This window comes from Zea mays, chromosome 4, assembly GCF_902167145.1.
Source record: "Zea mays cultivar B73 chromosome 4, Zm-B73-REFERENCE-NAM-5.0, whole genome shotgun sequence".
Taxonomy (NCBI): Eukaryota; Viridiplantae; Streptophyta; class Magnoliopsida; order Poales; family Poaceae; genus Zea; species Zea mays.
In genome coordinates this window covers 37,186,665-37,206,929 of record NC_050099.1, presented here as the reverse complement: position 1 = coordinate 37,206,929, position 20,265 = coordinate 37,186,665, and the positions used below count along the sequence as shown (strand labels likewise).

Here is a 20,265-nt window from a genome sequence, read left to right as displayed (position 1 = left end):
ATGTTTGGAGTGATTGTGGACTTGGAAGATGATTTGATCTCTTGTTTGTGTATTGGAGTGAAGTCTATAGCTCTTGTATTGAATGCAATGGCTGAAAACTTAGATGCCATGAAGTGTGGTGGTTGGGGGTATTTATAGCCCCACCCACCAAAATGGCCGTTGGGGAGGCTGTCTGTCAATGGGCGCACCGGACAGTCCGGTGTGCCAGCCACGTCACCCAACCGTTAGGGTTTGACCGTTGGAGCTCTGACAGCTGGGACCACCGGACAGTCCAGTGGTGCACCGGACAGTCACTGTTCACTGTCCGGTGCGCCTTCTGGCGCTGCTCTGACTTCTGCGTGCGTTGTCCGCGCGCTGTAGCGTTCACTGTTCACTTTTGTAGACGACCGTTGGCGCAGTAGCCGTTGCTCCGCATGGCACACCGGACAGTCCAGTGCTACACCGGACAGTCCGGTGAATTATAGCAGAGTGGCTCTCCAAAAACCCGAAGCTGAGCAGTTCAGAGTTGATCTCTCTGGTGCACAGGACAGTCCGGTGCGCCAGACCAGGGCAGCCTTCGGTTGGTTTTGCTCCTTTCTTTTTGAACCCTATCTTGGACCTTTTTATTGGTTTGTATTGAACCTTTGGCACCTGTAGAACTTATAATCTAGAGCAAACTAATTAGTCCAATTATTTATGTTGGTCAATTCAACCACCAAAATCTTTTAGGAAAAATGTTTGACCCTATTTCCCTTTCAGTTGCTGCCCCGCATACACCCGCGGCTGCTGCCCCCTGTCCCGCCCGATCCGCGGCCGCCTCCTCCTCCTTCCCCTAATCATGCGCGTCTCGCTCCCGCCGATCCGCGGATCGGCTCTGCTCTGCCCTTCCGTAATCAAGCGCGAATCTATTCCCTCATTCTCGTCTCTCTCACAACTGCTTTCTTCCTTCCTGTTCCTGATCGTCACCTCTCGAAAGCCAGGAGGACCCTCGCCTCCCCCTCCGCGTGCGCGTGGCAGCTATGGCGATGGACGACCTCGCGGGTGCCTCCTCCTCCTCCTCCTCCATGGCGGCAACCTCCTCCTCGTACAGCTCGCAGACGGTGTCGTACCCTAAGCGCAACCGCAAGCAAGCGCAGGCGCCCGATCTGACGCTACAGTCCAATGGCAAGCCTGGCGGCGTCGAACGAGAAGCGCTCCTAGGAGGGAGGTCAAGAAGCCTAAGAAGTCGCCGTCGCGTGTGGCCTTTGCGGGGCGTGCTTCTGGCCGACGGTGACGGTGGACGGTAACGGCGGCGGCTCGGCCAAGGCAGCCACATTCACGACACAGGTGGTGGATTCTTGTTATTCTCTTCTCCTTTTCCCCCAATATAAGTCTGCTTTCAGTCGGTTGGGTTGGTGGATGGTTATTGTTTGTTTGGTCTGAGAAAGATTTGACCCTTCCTGCTTGTTCGTTAGTGGCAAAAGAGTTGGTTTGACGATTAGCATCTTCTCAGACTGGCATGCAATGGTTATGAGGTAAATTAAGGGTCAAACTCCAGCGGTTGAACTTTATTTTCCTACACTTCAGCCGTTGAACTGAAACTCTACTTAGATGTGAGTTGGTTGTTAGTCGCTCAACTTTTCAGCAAGCCAAAAGTCATTCTTGGTGGTTTGGCTGATTAGATTGAACTAATACAACATTAGATGATGCATTTAACCTTGTCCTTTTCTCCTTTGCTAGATTACTTGGTGTCAATTCTGTAAACAACTTGCACTATTATTTACGAATTCACGCCAAACTATTTACATGCTCATCGATAAGAAGTAAAAGTCGTATGCTAATCCGATTTGTAAGAAATTCCCCTTCTAGCCTGCCAATAGTCTGTGCTTCTTATCTTTCAATCCAAATAGCTTTATGTTATTTATTGTAGCGCATTTCAGTTGCTAACTGAGTTTTCAAATCATACGAAAACAACTGAAGCTGACATGGTAAAAGCTCTAAGAAAGTCTATGGTTCATTGGTTCCAGGAACCAACTACATTTGACTGTGTTGCTTGCTGCTGTTATGTTATCATATTGCTTAAAAGTGACACCTCCACAAATGATTAACCTGGATAGCATAATAAAACATAATCATGATACTTCAAGTCAACTGGATAGGTTTGATCCTGTATTAAAAGCTGAGAATGACTATGCCAAGTACATAATACTTTGGATCAGTGCCTATCAACTTTATCTAAACATTTGGGATATTTTGGAGTCTAATAGTTTTGGCTTCACTAAATATATTCTATCTTATCTTAGTACTTGATGTAGGTAAAATTTCTATTTTTTGTGTGATGTTTCAAGGAACTTTATTTTCTCTGTAGCAATAGAGACAAGATATCTGTATGCTAGCAATCGGGAGCTTGGTGATCATTTTCAGACAAAACGTGATGGTGAAAATGGTGTTGATGCATCAATTGAAAAGAGAACACCAAAGCTACTTCAGTTTACCTTTCAAGAGTTGAAATCTGCCACGCTTAACTTTAGGCCAGACAACATTCTTGGGGAGGGTGGGTTCAGTTATGTATTCAAGGGGCGGATTGAGCCAAACAGCACAGCTCCTGCAAAACCTGGCACAGGGGTTACTGTGGCAGTCAAAAGTTTGAAGCCAGATGCGCCTCAAGGTCATAGAGAATGGGTGGTAAGTATTGTATGTCATTTTTATTTTTGAATGGAGTGTTGTAGGTATGGTTTTTAAAAATAATCACATTTCCAGACAGAAGTTAACTTTATGGGACAGTTGCATCATAAACACCTTGTTAAGCTGATTGGATATTGTATTGAGGATGATCAAAGGTTACTTGTATATGAATTCATGGCACGGGGAAGTCTTGAAAATCATCTTTTCAGAAGTAAGCAATCACCTAACAGAGTTAATGCTTTAAGTTGAGTAGATTTAGTGCCTTTATTACTAATTTGTTTCCCCACTTAGGCCTAACCAGTTTTTTTCTTCACTAAGTCTTCTTTCATTTTTCTGAGCAACCTTGGATTTTTTCGTTCTCTATCCTCTGTGACATCAGAGATAATTACATTCTAACTTGATTTGATTATGGTAATGTAGACCTGAACATTTTAGCCTGCCTTATTAAGTTTGATCTGTGCCAGTTACACCTGTTGAGATCTTCTTAGTTAGAGCTGTGCAATAGTACTGTAGTGAGCAAGGATGCATGCCTACTACCAATGGTGGTGTTCATTCTATTGCTAACTTCTATATTGGTATTAGGTCATACCCATGTAACAATTATTATTTTGAAGGGGGTAGGGACATTACCAGCTTTTCACAAAGTTGATTTTATTTTATGTGCTTAATCTTGTCAACCATAATCTTTCTATCTGCTTGTTCTTATGATCCTGTCATCTTACTTTGTTTAATCTTGAAGGGGCTCTTCCCCTACCTTGGTCCAACAGGATGAAGATTCCTCTAGGTGTCGCGAAAGGACTAGCCTTCCTCCATGGAGGTCCCAAACCTGTAATTTACAGGGATTTTAAGACATCGAATGTTCTTCTTGATGTGGTACTTTATCAGTTCAATATGTTTCATATTGTGCTTAGACAATGCACGCTACCTTGTTAATTGTGGTGATTTTACTTCTTTTTTTGAACATGTGGTGATTTTACTTCTGTAGGAGTACAACGCAAAACTATCTGATTTCGGTTTAGCAAAAGCTGGTCCTCACGGTGATAAAACTCATGTATCTACTCGGGTTGTTGGCACCTATGGTTATGCTGCACCAGAGTATGTAATGACAGGTATCAGGGATAAACTTTTGACTTCAGTAGCTACCTGTAGCAGAAATTCTGTAGCTTGCTTATCTGTTGCATGTTGGTTCTTTACACTGTTTTTCTAAGCTTGTAGTTATTCTCGTGTTCACTCCATATTGGATAGTAAATTGGCTTAACATTTTTGTCCGAAGACATAAAACTGGGGTGCCATTACAAATGTTCTTTCAAGTGAAACTGTGTTTTTCGTTTTTACATGCAGTAAAGGTTGTAGACTTATATAATGAATCTTCTGCTCCACTTCTTTGGGACATGTTTTAACATTTCTTAACATTTCTCACTCTGTAACGCTTTCATACCACTTTTCTTATGTTTTAGATGCGCTTTTTTTGAGACCAAGCCCTAAGGGCAACAATGGGGATGACCAGCGTCTTGGTTTATCAAGAGGAAGTTAATCCCTCTCAACTGAAACTCCCATCAAATTTGGGGCATAATGTGTCGATTCAGTTATAACTATTATATGTCATTTTGGGTTAGCAAACTGTATCTACTAATTTCTCAGACTTATGCCTTTTGAGCTAGAAACTTGTGTAAGGATTTGTTGCACTCAGTGACATGCTGATATTTGAACTATTTAGGCTGCCAAATCTGAATTTTTTAACTATCAAGTATCTCAACATTTCTCTCATCCTAACACTTTCAGACTGTTCTCCCCTTTTTTTGGGGGCATGTTTTAACATCTCCCTCATCGTTGAACCCTTTCAGACTCAAAAAATAATGAGTACTATTGACGATCTATTTAGAACAGCTCTAACTATATTCATCAAATTGGTTGCTCGTGCGTTGTATGACCTTTAAAATATTTCATTTTACAGTATATCTTATATGAATAATTTATAATTGTATAGTGCGAGTAGCAGATTACAATAGTGACGGATAAACATTGTATTTTACTTTACATGATGGATGTTTTCGATGTGTAAGGCTTTTAAGGCATGTAAAAATTCTTAACTTTTAAAAGATGCTAACACGAACATAAAATTGCAATTAGTATTCTTGAATTTCAATGTATCTTGTCATAACATGTTCACTCCGTAGCGACACACGACGTTCACCTATGGGGTGTTTGGTTTGAGGAATGAGGTAATTCATCATTTTCTCACTCCTCACTTTCTTGTTTGATTTGTGGAATGGAATGAGTTGATCCATCACCATTTCATTCCTCATAAGCTAATAATAGTAATAACATGAGGAATGAGTTTATTCCACCAAATTTATGAAATGAACTTATGATGCACCACCTCATCTAGAATGGATTGATTCTTTAAACCAAACACCACCTAGTGTTACAAATAAACAATAACTATATTTAATAAATATCTAAATACCTATTTAGCAAATTACGGCAACTGGTTACCGCCGCCCCCATCCACTAGCTCCGTCGTCGCGATTGACGATTCCACCGCTTGTACATTTCCCCTCCCCCCCCCCCACACACGCCGGTGCGTCGCCTGCGCAATCATACTTCCTACCCTCCCCACCTCTTCCACGGTTCCACCCCGTCCCTCTCCTCTCGAGAAGCACCCGCACCATACATCTTCCGGCGCCCGACGCGGACGGCGAGCCGCTGCTGCTGCTGCCGCCGGAGGAGGAAGGGCACCAGGGCCAGCGGGTGCAGGAGGAGGAGGAGCAGCAGCAGGCCGCCGGCCGCTTGGGGCTGTGCCACATGCCGCTCTGGGGGGCCGCCGCGTCCGCGGCGCCGGCAGCCGACGGCGACGCCGCCCGCGCGCCGTCGGGATCCGGCGGCGGCGTCAAGGTGATCCGGTCGCTGCTCCCCACCCGGCGCCGCCTCCGCCTAGATCCGCCCGCCAAGCTCTACTTCCCATGTAAGCAAAATCCACAAGCGGGGCCGGGGCTCTGTTAATTTCTTGCCTCCCGAATCTTCTTGCACCTCCTCCTGGTGGTTTATTATACTAGACAACTCTGTTAGTTTCTTGACGGATGGCCCGTGGAGAAGACGGCGGCTTTCAATCGTTTCCACCTGGCGCCTTTGGCCCCGGCTGCGCGCGTTTCCCGCTGGCCGCTGCTATCCGATTTCTTGATTCGGTCGCTCTGTCTCGTCAAGGCGTGCACCGCTTTCCATGTTGTTTGTTCAAAATTTCTGCTTCTGCAACTTTGCTTGTTCTGTGAAAACATAGGTTCCATTTCAACTTCCGTGATTCCGTCGGACAGGACCCGTATTCGTCGAGAAAAAGTCCCTTTTTCATAGACGAACTTTGCACGACTGTTTCTTATATAGAGATTTAAGTCTATAGATGGTAAAAGGCCATGGGAGACATACAGTTTACTGGGAAAACCAGTTTCCGTTCAGCTGTTTTTCTCTCCCTAATTTTGATTTATACAGATGAGCCCGGCAAGCAAGTCCGGAGCGCGGTCAGGATCAAGAACATCAGCAAGTCCCATGTGGCCTTCAAGGTAGCAAACCACTGTCTCTTATTCGGTTACGCTATTATTGCTAGATGCTTTTTCTGTAATGTTCTTTTTGCAAATTTACCAATACCAACCAGTTTGTTCCTAATCTTAGTTAGCCTACCACTATGCTGCAACTAGTACAATCGTTAAGCTCTCAGCTGCACAGTGCCCATCAGCAGAGCACTAATCTTAAGCATGTTTGCTGTTGCAGTTCCAAACGACTGCACCAAAGAGTTGCTTCATGAGGCCTCCGGGCGGTGTGCTTGCTCCAGGGGAAAGCATCATAGCAACAGGTATTCAGATTTGAGACCAATGAATATCATCGCATTGCTAGTTGTGGCGCTCTCAAGTTATAATGGCCTAATCCCTGCGTTCCCTTACTTCAATTGTAGTTTTCAAGTTTGTGGAGCATCCGGAGAACAACGAGAAGCCGATGGACAAGTGCAAGGTTAAGTTTAAGATTGTCAGCCTGAAAGTCAAAGGGCCGGTGGAGTACGTCCCTGAACTGGTAAGCTATCTCTCCACCAGCCCTGGCAGACTCATTGTACTGTTCAGTTTAAATGTTGGAAACCTTCGCTTAACTGATTGGCCATCACCATTTCAATGGCTGCCTACACTGAAGTTTTTAACGACCCTTCTGTTGCAGTTTGATGAGCAGAAGGACCAGGTCGCGGTCGAGCAAATATTGCGGGTAGTATTCTTGGATGCTGAGCGCCCAAGCCCAGTAAGCCTGAGCAAAACCTCTTCGTTTTATTCTGTCTTGGTGCAATGCAATTAGTGAAGCATAGCAAGTTCAACTTACGCATCTTGGTACCATTTTTTTTCTGGCAGCAAATGGACAAACTCAAGCGCCAGCTAGCTGAAGCAGAAGCAGCCCTTGAGGCACGCAAGAAACCTCCAGAGGACAATGGTCCCCGTATTGTTGGTGAAGGCCTTGTGATTGACGAATGGGTAAGATTATGGCTCTGTAGTTACCAATGGCAGTGCCTCGTCTCTTTAATATAGTGTTCAAGCATTAGAAATGCAGCTCTGCTACTGCCTCCTGTGCTCCAACGTTTAATTTCTTGATTATATTATTCCAGAAGGAACGAAGAGAGAGGTACCTTGCTCGCCAGCAGATCGAAGGTGTTGATTCGGTGTAGACACGAGGCAGCCCTGTAAACTATGCAGAATGAACATACCGTTTTATGGGCACGCACTCCAGCTGTCAAATGGATTTGGAGCTTGATTTTGCGAAGGTTCGGATTTGGAGCAATCAAGCAACAATGAGGCTTTTGTGTATTTGGGGTTCACGCTGAACTTCTGTCCTGGGTTTGGGTGTGTGTAGATAAGCAGCCACTGCTTGGTAATAGTAATAGTACGTCCTTCAGCCATGTACTCGTGTTGTGGAATGTGGGTCTCTATGTGAATGTGATGCATTCTCTAGCTGCTGTCCCGTCAACATTAAAAGTGTAATTGTAATGTCAAAAGGCACACTCCAAGGTGATTCAGTGGTAGTTCTGCCATCATGTTAGTTGTTACAGTAATTCTTCCATCACTTGTTTGTACAACTCATACATGTCATGCCACCCTGAGATTTATGTCATTCAGTTGTCAGTCAGTTGCTTGGTCCCAATGAAACATTCTGGACTAGGCTTAGCATCTCGTAATCTCCTTATGCTTCTTTGATTTTGATGTGTGTGTGTGACCTGTGCTGTGCTGATATAACTGTTCTTGTTCATTTGTGTTCATCTGATCTGTACTGATGCAGCTGTTGAGCTGGAGGAATTAGGTGCAAGTATACCTAACCCACCAACCAAATAGGTGGAATGATAATGGAGCTTTATTTCTAGTCCCTTTTTTTGTGGCCTGGACAAGCTGTTGCTTTCATAGGATTCGAGTATTGGGTGATTTCTTAAATGCTCATTTCAGTTTCATAGCCAGATAGGTGTGATCAATACATCCTTGACTTTTGATATTGAATATGTGCAAGTTGCCGCTTGTATATTGCTGTATTTCACTTTCAAAGAGACAAGCATGCATGCTTGAGAATAGTTCTTCTGTGCAATATGGATATTTGTTTAGGCTATCTCTAGCCGATTTTCTATCAGATCATATTTCCTATTTTAAATTTCACTCTGTAAACAATTCTATGTTCCCTATTTTATCTACTGGATAGTGTTATTGGAGGGTTATATTCGTTGAACACCTTAAAACTGGTATTTTTGCCGCCAACCATGTACTGCGCGTTCTAGAATGGTTTGAAAATTTCACATTCAAACCTGGGTTCCTCTTTGAAAGCGAAACACGTGAACATCTGCTTGGCTTTGAATTTTCATCGGAGATGTTGAAGTTTACCAGAGAATTTGGACCAATTCCTGTTTTGCTGCAACGTCCGTGTTCATCGGGAATATATCTTCTCTATTACGTCTCTATCTTGCCCTGTGTTCGAGGGAATTGCCTGCTCCACTGACGCTCGTAACGATCAATGGTGTCAGCTAAAAGAAATTTATCGGTAAATATACATACAAACACAGACAGTTGTTTTGCATAAGATTATGGTGCAACTCAACTACAGCATTATCAGCTCAGCTCATAGTTGCTTGATGAACTTGCCAGAAGCCCAGAATGTCAGTACGGAGTACTCGACCTAAGACTGACTCCAACACATAGCAGCCATATTGGCCAGCTATTTGAATGTTTGCATGCCCATGCAATTTTGGCTGGCCATCTAAAAATCTTAACTTTGTAACAGACCATGCAAAATAGCTGCACATGGGACCAATTAGTCAGAGACAAAGAAATCAAATTGATTGGCATGTGTCGTGGCAGCCATTCTACCTTTCCTCTCTCTTGGCTGCCATTTTTGTTGCCCGTATAGCTGCCTCGTTAGAGTCTACAGTGCCGTATGAACACGCAAATTACCTTTGCATGGCGGGATACCTGCTCCGTTGCAGTCAGCCTAAGGGGGTTAAAACCGCCTAGCCTAAGGGGGGTTAAGACCGTCTAAGGAGGGTTAAGACCGCCCCCACAGTATTATAACTAGAAGAAGACATTCTCATACAGATCGAGAAAACCTCCCAACCTCTGCCCTATCTATACACAGCGGCACCGCATCCTATGTGAGAACGACCGTGACCAGAACTTAGACCTGTGTTTTAGTGTAGCAGGACTTGAAAAAGTGCTACTCAGACCACTTAACCACCTCAACTAGATACCATTTCGCTCAGTATCAAGTACTGGCTACCAACTTTCGACACCACCAACAATTTACCAAGTGCCAGAAAATTCATGTAACCAACTGAACCACTAGTTCAGCACACAATGAGTAGCCAAAACAGGATTTCACACAACAAAATCAGGTCCAAACTGACCCTTCTCCATATCACATATTAGTGGTAGAAAAAATAGCTATTAAAAGAATTCTGAGCTTACTCAGACCGCAAAAGTGCAGTGCAACTCTCTCAAAAAGAAAAGGTAGGTACAAAGGAATTTCTTCGTGGTGCACTATACAAAGTGCAGGGGAAGTCAGATTCTTCCCTAACAACAAAAGGGGAACATTTATGTGAAATCAGACTAAAAAAAAAGTGGGAAGAGGCTGTACTGGCCTCGTTCATCTGAATATATGTCACAGCAAAATCTTTTCCCTCTTGATCATATGCAACTCGAGTCTCTTCCGAAGATGAATCGGCGTGTCCAGTCTGATACCACCAGCATCCTCGTGCGCCAGCTGATTTGTTTGCTGAACACAGAGAACAGGGAACATCATTAGACGTACTACTGACGATGAATGGATCACAAATATGGGGAAGAAGAGTGGCAGCACGATCTGCTTTGTTGTCATGGAAGGGGGAAAGACGCTTACGTTGCGTACACGGAGTACCAGAGCCACTGGGAGCTGTGGCCAATGGAGATCCAGTCCCCGGGAAGCTGTGCAGCAGTTTGCTCCCCTCCTAGTGGGGCGAATTGGCCCAGATGCCGGTACCTGGAGGGTCAGAAAAGCAATAGCATTAGATGCTGCTGTACAGAAAAAAAAGTTGATGCTTTTGGAGGAGGGCAAAGGCATGGCGAACAGCATTTGGATCAGAGTGAAGAGCCAACTATGGAAACATTGAGCAAATGAGTGGTGGAATAGGAAACCTGAAGGGGCGGAAGCGATGGCGGCCTTCTCCCCTGATGCGGATTGGGCCTTCAGGGTTTTCTTCAGCATCCTTCATCTTGTTAAAGCACCTAGCAAGATATTGGCCCTGCTGCGATGCGACCTGTCAAGAGAAACGAGCAAGTCAAATTTTGGACAAGAGGGTGATCCTTCGATTCGATTCGGTTGCTTTGGAGCTGTTAAGCGAGTTGAAGCTCTGATGAGTAATAGAACACTACCTGAGCGGTCGCAGGTAAGAATTTGACTTGTGAATCCACGAGCGAAAGAGCCTTCTTGAATTCCTCGATGTTCAGTTCCACGGATTCCTTCTCAGCGTCTCCTTTGGCGCTCCTCACTAGATCAGCGATGCCGTTCATCTGCTTGCTCTTAAGGTAGAGCTGTACTTGCGGGTACCTCACGTAGATATCATCAAGGATATCTTGAATTTCTTTCACAGTCAAGGTTCCAGACTTATCTTTATCTGCGACTCTGAATATTTCTGAAATGTCCTCCTGCAACAATTACACATCAAGATCATAAATACGTGAAGGCAGACGACAGTTTAGCAAAACATATACTACTAGTTAGCTCAAATCGTGTATTACAGATAATCAACACTGGACCACTGGATTGCCAATAATACATTCAAGTTCCCTATGAAGTACCAACCATATCTGAAGTGAACCAGTGGCCTCCATGGGAACTCCTATTAAGAAACATTGGCTTATGAATTTCTTTTGAGGGAATATTTTTTCATGCATTTCACTTCTTATGAACCAATAGACAAAGCCTATGAATTTAGTACTGAAATTTCCATATATAGGTCAGTGCAAAAGATTGCATTGCTGAGATACCGTTACTGAAATTTTCCTGAAGGGACTAATAAGAATTCAGGCCAAATCCAAACGGACAAGTAATAAGCTTTCATTACATACCATTACTTTCCTCTGGTTTATTGTAGCACAGTCACCTATTGCATAGACACCATCACATTCACGGACCCTTAGCCATTCATCAGTAGCCAAGACACGGCGATTAGCCTATATATGCAGATAAATGTTCAGATGGTCAACTTAATGCAGAATAGTAAATGGACAGTTGAATTTTATATCTACCTGGCCAATTTGTTTCATAAATTCCACAACGAATGGACGAGTTCCAATACCAGTCGACCAGACAGCCATCCCATAAGGGACTGAAATATCCCCGGTGGCAGGATTTTGCATGGTAATATCATCCTTAGAAACCTTCACAACTTTATATCCAGTTTTCACATCAATACCATCCCTTCCAAACTTATCCTCAGCAAAATTAGTTATCCTCTTGTCAAACCTTCAGGAAATGCAAGCAACCGTTAGTCTAGTAAACAATGTAACTTACGCCAGGTAAACATGCCGAGAAATTGTTGGGGCAATAGTTAAACATGGCATGGAACAAAAACATAAAATGTGAAACCCGATGTAAAACATCAAAAGGATGAAAAAACAACATAGATTCGTATGCCTTACATGGTCAGTATATGATCTGCAGCTTCAATCAACGATATCTTGACAAGGTGCTGAATCGAGGGGTAAAGCTTGGATAAATCTTCGGTAACAAAATCATGCAAAGATGCTGCAAATTCCACTCCAGTAGGTCCACCACCCACAACAACAAAATGAAGATTCTTCTTCCTCTCTTCTTCATTAAGAAAGGGGAGGCTTGCTCTCTCAAAGCAGTCCATCACACTCCGTCTGATCTTTTGAGCATCCTCTACTTCCTGCAATTAAAGTACAAAATGAGTAAAACGATGTGGCTTGGAATGAAAAAAAAATCATGTATGTAAAACATTATCTTTAAAAAAAATGAAATCCTTATCTTAAGATAAGTCAAGAATTTAGATATGGTTCATTTCCATGTAGACAAGTTACAGATATGGACCTAACAACATACATATACAAGGAATTCAAGTCCTGCATTCATAATGGAGGGTTACCTTCAAGAAGTGGCAATTCTCTACCACACCAGGAGTATTGAATGTATTTGTCCTAGCCCCAACTGCTACCACGAGATAGTCATAGTCAACCAAGAACTCGCCATTCCCCTCAAGGCTTGTCCCAACATTCGAGCGACAATGGATTTTCTTGCTTTGTGGATCAATCTTGAAACACTCTGCTTCCCAAAATTTGATTTCTCCACCTTTCTGTTAGGCATAAGAGGCAACAAATGAATATCAGTCCACTGGCAACAAATGTAATCATCTGATTGAGTTAGCATGCTAGTGTTTAATATTTTGGAGTGATTCAAACACGAATAGTGTTTGCTGCATGTTTAGAAAAGGGGAAAACGAAACATGGTTGTTCCCAAATGAAAAGAATCATCCACTGATTGTATGTGTGGGACCCAACTTGCCGAGGTGCAAGATGCAAGGTCAGAAAGATGCCGAACTTCAATGGTTCATCAGAGGAAACAAAACGCCCTAATGTTTTCAGTAAACAGTATTCAATGAGTTTAGACAGAGAACTGAAGCTGCTGCTAGACAAAACAATAATCAAACTACCACTATACATAAACATTCAAGTCATACAATGTCCACAGCACTGATGCACTGGTACCTTCACTGCAAACTGACAATTGTCAGCTGCTCTGGTTCACAACTAAATCCTATGTTAAGGCAGAAGAACGGCATCTAATCTAATGATCTAAAAATGGCCAATGACTCTTTTGAAATAAGAATGAGAGAAGCACGCGGGATGACGTAAATGCTAGAACCTATTAGCAGTGAGAAGGAACCCACAATAAACTCTGCAGAACAGCATACCTTCTCCAAAACCCTACGGATCGGCTCCACAATGCTCCTAGGCTCAACTGTTCCAGAAGTGACACTCGGGAGCAGCGGCGTGAACGCGAAGTAGTTCCGAGGAGATATAACCTGCACATCATACAGTCTGCTATCGAGGTTCCTCAGGAACGTCGTGCCGCCCCAACCAGTCCCAAGCACCACGACCTTCTTCCTCGGAGGAAGCTGCGGCTGCTCGACAGCAGCATCTGATCCGGAGTCGGCGTACGCGACGAGACCTCCGCTACTGCCAGGTACAGTAACTTGTGAGCAACTGTGAGCTATATAAATATAATACATGATTTAGTTGAAGTTTGTTTGAACTACAAGCTGTTGCATGATGATGTAATATTTGAGCTTTGAGCCGTAAGGCTGTATGCATGCAAATGCAAAAGGACGGAACGATATTTCCATTTCCAAAAAAAAGGACATAGTGACAGATTTATGAGGTCACAGAATTGGTTCAGACATCTATTCTTAGAGAATGTAATGTGACCTGTATATATTCTACATTAAGGCAGCCTCATTGTTGCCCAGCAGTATAAGTAGTTCTCTTTTGGATATTTATTTTCTATACATTTTAAGTGTTTCATTTTGAATTTATGCCCAACAAGCAAATTATGCAGATTCTTAATCCAAAGAAGAAGGGAAAGCGTAGTACTTATGAAAGGCAGCAGCATGTTCCACGTTTAGTTCGGTACACACCAAACAATAGTTGTTGACATGTTGTAACCACTACTCTGGTTTGTGGCCATACCATAACGACCTCTCGCATTTTTTTACTTTAATTAAATACTAACCAGAGAACATGATACTGTAGTAAGGAAATGATATAAAACATGATGCTGTTCAGGGTTGGATATATGAAGAACTCACAGCTCGGCCAGCTCGCTCGAATCGGCTAGCTCGATTCATTAATATTTTTCGACTTGCTGAGCTCGTGCAGTTAACGAGCTTCGTGAGCTTAATGAGCTAAAGCTGTTGGCTTCAAAGTTTAAACTTACATTTATATGGCAACATATCCAGTGTAAAAATGATTAGGGTGCTAACATCAAATCAAATATTGTGAATCGGATCCACCGTCTTGGCGGAGTGCAGGGTGCATCGTTCTCGGGCGAGATGGCATGGCACGCAGCCGTGGATGGTAGATCCGAGGGGCAAGACTTGACGTCAACGTGTTAGCACCTTAATTAATAGTTTTAAAGCTGCATATGTTGCTTGTATTATATTAGTTTTGCTACGGAATATAGAAAATGGAAGTCAAAGTTTTTTCTTTCTTGCTGGTCTCATGGGCCATCCAGCGTTGAAAATTCAGAGCTGGAGTCTGACCACCACGACCGACGTGGGGGGTGGGGACTGGGCAGGGGGACTCACATCACAATTCACATGCAGCGGAGAAAGCAAAGCGAGGTTTTTGTTCTTGGGCGCATCCGCACAAGGACCACCACGGAATATTCACATGCCTAGAGCAGTGCCCATGACGGCGTGGGGACGCCTCAGATTTGCAATTTTATCGAATTAGGCGAGGCGAATTGGCAAAACAGTTCTTTTACTCGCAATTCTATTTGTTGTTGTTGTTCTTGTTGTTGTTCATCTCGCTAATCTAACATCAGCTGAGACTTGAGAGAAGGGCAAGCTAGATTTCAGAGGTCGAGAAGGCGAGAAAAGCCGGGACACAAGGCGAACAGCTATTGCCCTTGCCCTCCCAAGATCCGCGGGGATCGAAACCACAAGGTAGCAGGGAGGGAGGAACTACGGCACAAGTCCCTTGGACTGGATCTCCTGACAGGAAACGGAAGAGGAATCGGTCGCAGAAAGTCGCGAGATCCCAATGCACGTTTCAGGGACCCCGAGACAGGGCGATATGTACTAGTACAAAACAGAGGTGGTTACAGAGAGCTGCGCGGCGGCGGCCGGCGGGCGCGGAGGAGGAGGAAGAAGAAGAGGGCGATGAATCGATCAGGTAATTAGAAGTTACCTGGCGGCTGCGACGACGAGGAGGAGGTTGGAAACCCCCGGGCGGCGGCCGGACGCGGCCTCCCACAGGAACGCCGACCACCTCATCTCTGCCTCTGGCTGGCTGGCTGGCTCCGGTGATCTCGGAACAAACAGCAAACGACGACCCACCCGCGCTGCGGCAAAGAGGCGTGAAGGAAGAGAAGGCTCGGGAGGAGAATGGCAGGCGCGGCACAGCACGGCAAAGGGAAAGGAGGCTCCTTTATACTTGGAGGAAGAGGGGAGCCTTCAACGAAGCGAGAGCGAGAGCGAGAGCTCCGCCGACCGCGGTTTCCTGGTCCAACGAACCTCGCGCCAGCCCTTTTTCTTTCCTGCCCGTGGCCGTGGCTGGCGGCGAAGCGAGGTTGGTGGCTGCCGTGTGGGGCCGCCGGGGGTCTGGGAGATAGCAGAAATTGTCATCTACTACGTCTCCAAACTCTTAAAATTCACATCCAAGTTATTAATGGGTACTTACATTCGCTCACAAATATATGACAACATTATCTTTTTTCGAAAATTTGGACCACTTATCTTAAAAATATAAAATTTTATGTTAAATCTAAACTATCTTAAGTGATAAAACAAATTAAAAAAATAAATGATAACACATTTTTTAAATTAGATGAGTGGCTAATTTTTTTTAAAAAAATCAACTATATAATATATTTATTATCATATATTTACGAAGGAGGGAGCACTACGTTGTAGTATTTTACGAGACGGCTGGTGCAGCTTCTCCTTCTCTTCTCCGCCAAGCGGCCAATAGGACACGTGGTTGGCATGCTGTGCTGGTGCCGCTCCTGGGTCGTTGTGTCATGTCATGTGGGAGAGCTGGCAGCTTCGCCCTTTTCGCCTTTTTTTTCTTCTAATTGGGCGGCCAGCAGTGTGTTCTAGAATCATGGAGTAAATCTGGAGATATTCCCTTTCTTTCTCATGATACTATTAACGATGAATGATTGAATTGTTTCTTTGTTCAACAAAAAAACAATTACAATTCTAACATAGTATTATATTTAATATCTTAAGTTCAATTAGTTGTAGATACTTAGAGTTATAAATGTGAATGTCATTTACAAAGAATTCAGTCAAACGCGAATCACATTAACCAACATGCAACTTGGATATAAGTACGGAGTATTTTGCATGTGCGTACGCGTACAAACCATTACTTGTGGCCCAAGAAGAAGAGGGAAGAGGACAGGACAGCGAATCAGGTGCGCGTCTAGGATCCCGTCCCTGGGCGTCGAACCATGGGAAACGTGTCGGTGCAGACATGGGCTAGAGAAGGCGCCTATTATTTGGTTGTGTACATCGACCAGTATTTAATAGAAACGCTTGGCGGAAATAATTAATAGAAAATTCACTTGTATTTGAACAGTATTGTTGTTATCACAATATCGCTGCTCAAATCAGGTTGGGGGCAATGACGAAATGACGCTCGAAGTGAATGGTCAGGTTACATTGCACACACTTACTCAGCAAGCGCTTTACTAGTGCCGCTACCGGAATCCGGCTCTTTGCCGAATACATAGCTCTTTGTCGAGAGCAATTTATCGAGCACTTAGCAAAATATACTTTGTTAAGTACGTGCCACACTCGGCACAGTAAAGCACCCGGCGAAGAGCGTCTTTGTCGAGAGTTCGACTCTCGACATGAAAACGACTCTAGGCAAGACATCTTAATTTGTCAAGAGCCCCACGCTCAGCAAAAGTGGGCGCTCGCCAAAGCACCATCAGCTACCGACGGCAGCTGACGTCCGTTAACTTTACCGAGTGTCCTAGTCACACGCTCGGCAAATTAACTTCTTTGCAGAGTTTTTCATTCAGACACTCGATAAAGAACATGCTTTGCCGAGTGTCTTCTTCTGACACTCGGCAAATTTATTTGCTCTTTTTTTCTTTTCTCCCAAACTTTTTGTACCGTGTTCATATAGTCCTTGGACCTACATGTTCGATTCTGGCACATTTTCTCAAAGTGTTTGATATACCTACTAGATTTAGTTCACTTAATTGAATTTCTTCGAATATATACAATTTGAACTGCAAGTCACTCGAAAAATATAAAATAGTGAATGAAAAAATGATATTCATGTTACTAAGCACATGTTATGGCCTAAATTAGGAATGTACCAGAATTTTCGAACACCATGTTCACGAAACATGACCGCGAACTTGCGATCCAGTTGTTTTAAAATTGTATAAAACACAAACAAAGTCAGAAAATCATTAAACTTGTTGAGATGTCATGATATCATATGTAGAGACCCTGATAAAAATTTGAAAATGTTTCGGCAAAGTTGTCACACACTATGTGTACAAACCTAGCCGACCTCCGTAGAAGTTTTATGATTTCATGTGAAGGTCGTCTAAGTTTGTATCTGTTTTCAATTGTCCACATTTTTTAGACAATTCGTGGTTGCGTAGATGTGGTTAGTTTCCATGCTCTACTCCAATCCGAGACAAAGTGTCGGTGTCACCTCCTTGGTGTTCTCCGGATACACACTCTCCCTGCCAGGACGTGTATTTGGAGAACAACGCAGAGGTGCTACCGAAATTCTGTCTTGGATCAGAGTAGAGCATGGAATTTAACCCCATCTACGCAACCGCGTGTGGGATTAGAATGTATCCTCACCTATTATAAGGTAGGAACGTAGTGTACATGCATTACATGTTTATATTACACTATGCTATTATATATGTTAGAGGATGGAGAACCGTGAGTGAATGTACATGACCTGTGTAAGAAGTGATGATGTCACCCCTGAATGGATTAGAAAGACCGATGCTTTCTTGGAACGAGCATTTGGCAAAGCTGCTAAAAGAGCGAGTCTAGTCCCATGTCGGGGCAACAAATGTGCCAACATGAAAAGACAAACAAAGAAGACCATGGGAGAACATATTTAGAAGAATGGATCTACGTTAGACTATACTCGGTGGATCTTCCATGGTGAAACGCATCGTACGAGAGATGAGGCCGAGGACGAGGAGGGGGAGGAGGACCAACAATATGACGGAGGACGTGCAGCAGAACGAGGACATGCACAATAGGTGGACGACCTGGCGCAGCATGACGACGACGATGACGCTCAACTGGACTGAAAGGGAAATGGCGTCTACCATTTTCTCTAACTGATTTTGGACCTTGATGACCATCACAACCTTATAGACTAGCTAGTTTTCCTAGTTGATTGATTCACATGTGCATAAGTCCAACCATCTCATTTCTAAATTGACTGTCCGAAATAATGTAGATTATTCCGGACAGGAGCGCTTTTGGGAAAATCACCTGTGCGCGGACCGTCCGAACCCTTCCGACGGATCGTCCGTGACTCCTCAATGCACCTCAGACAGGAACTGTGTAAATCTCAACACTTCTACTACGGTCTATCTGAAAGAGAGAAGAGCACTGTCCGAGACCAAGCGTGGACCGTCCGGGCGTTAAAAACAGAAAAAACCCGAAGGTGCCGGATTCGGTAAAATTCATTTTTAGCGTCCCCGTGAACCGTTTGGGGTGCATGGCAGGATCGTCCGAGACTGCTTTACATGACATCTAACGATGCATTAAATGCACTTATTCCATTGATATAGCCATTACTGCTGACTATTGTGATTTCAGGTGTTGATGTGCAGGGGCGGACCATCCGGGCTAGGAGCGCAGACCGTCCGCGTGTGGCAGAAAGTTGGCAATGACTAGGAAGTAGTTGGTGGATATAAATACAACTCCAACCACCTCCATTCAATAAAATCAAGCCTCTACAACTCACCTTCATTGCAAAGAGCAAGTTCTTCACTCCATCCATACTCAAAAGCATCAAAAGTTTTCTCCAAGTGTCATAATTGTGTTTGAAGATCATTAGTGATTAGTGCTTTGAGGAGACTCAAGAGAGTGTGACATTGTGATTTTGTTGTTGCTTTTTGGCATGGTTTCTTGATCGTGCTTTATTCATCTCCTTGTAATGTCACACCCGGTTTTGGAAGGGAAACCGAATGAGAACCATGTACGTGCCAGGATCAGAGACTCACGTACACAGCGATTACATAATTGGACATCATCACACATTGCTCAAAGTAAATAGCAGAAACGTACTTTATTACATCAAGATGTTCAAGACATCTATAGAGTCTATAACATAGTCATTAACATCAATATCATCAAAGTGCGGAAATACGAAGCGTAGTAGATAACTAGAACTCGCCGTAGTCCTGAAACTACTCAAAATCCTCCATGTTGCTAGCATCTCTTCCTGAGCACTGAGTACAATGGGGACAACCTGGGGTGGGGTGGTTTGTAAAGCAAGGGTGAGTACACATCAACGTACTCAGTAAATGTCCCGTTTGGCTAAAGTGGAGTAGCTATATGTGAGTTAAGGTTAAGTAGTTGCTTTTAGTTGGTCAAGATTTATTACTATTAGTAGAGCCAAGTTTTAGTAATAAACCCAGTTATTACCCAAATGTACTCCCTCTAAGAGGAAGTACCAGATATCATAATTATACCATCATCATTAATCATCATCATAAAAGTAACTAAAGTTCTTCTAATCAAAGAGGATCACAAGGCCGCTCTTAATCGTGAGCACGACTGATATACTATTTTCTAACACTCTATAGAGGTCACACACTTTACCCACAAGCCGTGATTCCCATTCTGCCCGAAAAGAGCCAATCTCCATTGACCACTACCTAGGTGGCCTGGCAGGGTATCACTATGTAGCCTTTATAAAGATTTACCTGAGGTCATAGCCGTCTGTTAGGTTTCTCCAGTTTGATAAACACAGTAGCTCTCCCCAAAGGTGACTAACAAAACCAAATCAAGAACCTCTGCAACCAGCCTCGGCAGAGCAAGTACTGTGCCCGGACCCCATTGACGGCCCTACGACGAAGCCAACTACTCCTCTAGTTCCTCTAATTAATCAGCTAAGGGCGTCCCATTCCACCCTCGTGGTTGCACTATTATCCCGGGTTGTCACTCCCCAAACAAGTCCTTACGGAGAGGTACTTAGGAAACAACTTGAGTCCCCTAAAGTATCACAAGATCATCATCGAGATAACATCATCGTATCATAATATTCACATCATGGTCATTGATTAAAGTAAAGCAATAGCATAGTGCTAACCATGATAACCCAAAAGGTAAACAAGGAT

At 43.7% G+C, this 20,265-nt stretch overlaps 3 protein-coding genes across 3 annotated transcripts; 2 read left to right on the top strand and 1 right to left on the bottom strand.

Annotated features, from left to right (window-relative positions):
* The first annotated feature begins 2,712 nt into the window (after nt 1–2,712).
* On the top strand, nt 2,713–3,910 carry LOC103653102 (probable serine/threonine-protein kinase PBL8). The gene is made up of 3 exons (XM_008680065.4): nt 2,713–2,854; nt 3,383–3,516; nt 3,629–3,910. The coding sequence occupies exons 1-3, from the start codon at nt 2,734–2,736 to the stop codon at nt 3,848–3,850; spliced, it is 477 nt and encodes a 158-aa protein (XP_008678287.1). The 5' UTR covers nt 2,713–2,733; the 3' UTR covers nt 3,851–3,910.
* Nucleotides 3,911–5,289: 1,379 nt separating this feature from the next.
* LOC100273294 (Vesicle-associated protein 4-2) lies at nt 5,290–7,793 on the top strand. The gene is made up of 7 exons (NM_001147735.1): nt 5,290–5,608; nt 6,127–6,197; nt 6,406–6,487; nt 6,587–6,702; nt 6,841–6,918; nt 7,026–7,145; nt 7,277–7,793. Exons 1-7 carry the CDS (start codon nt 5,449–5,451, stop codon nt 7,334–7,336), a joined length of 687 nt encoding a protein of 228 aa, NP_001141207.1. The 5' UTR covers nt 5,290–5,448; the 3' UTR covers nt 7,337–7,793.
* A 1,672-nt stretch (nt 7,794–9,465) lies between these two features.
* Nucleotides 9,466–15,325, bottom strand: LOC100275557 (uncharacterized). The gene is made up of 10 exons (NM_001149611.2): nt 15,108–15,325; nt 13,112–13,376; nt 12,287–12,493; nt 11,820–12,070; nt 11,427–11,643; nt 11,247–11,351; nt 10,551–10,823; nt 10,314–10,435; nt 10,039–10,158; nt 9,466–9,915 (listed from the first exon to the last, which is right to left on the bottom strand). The coding sequence occupies exons 1-10, from the start codon at nt 15,191–15,193 to the stop codon at nt 9,828–9,830; spliced, it is 1,734 nt and encodes a 577-aa protein (NP_001143083.2). The 5' UTR covers nt 15,194–15,325; the 3' UTR covers nt 9,466–9,827.
* Between the last annotated feature and the right edge of the window lie 4,940 nt (nt 15,326–20,265).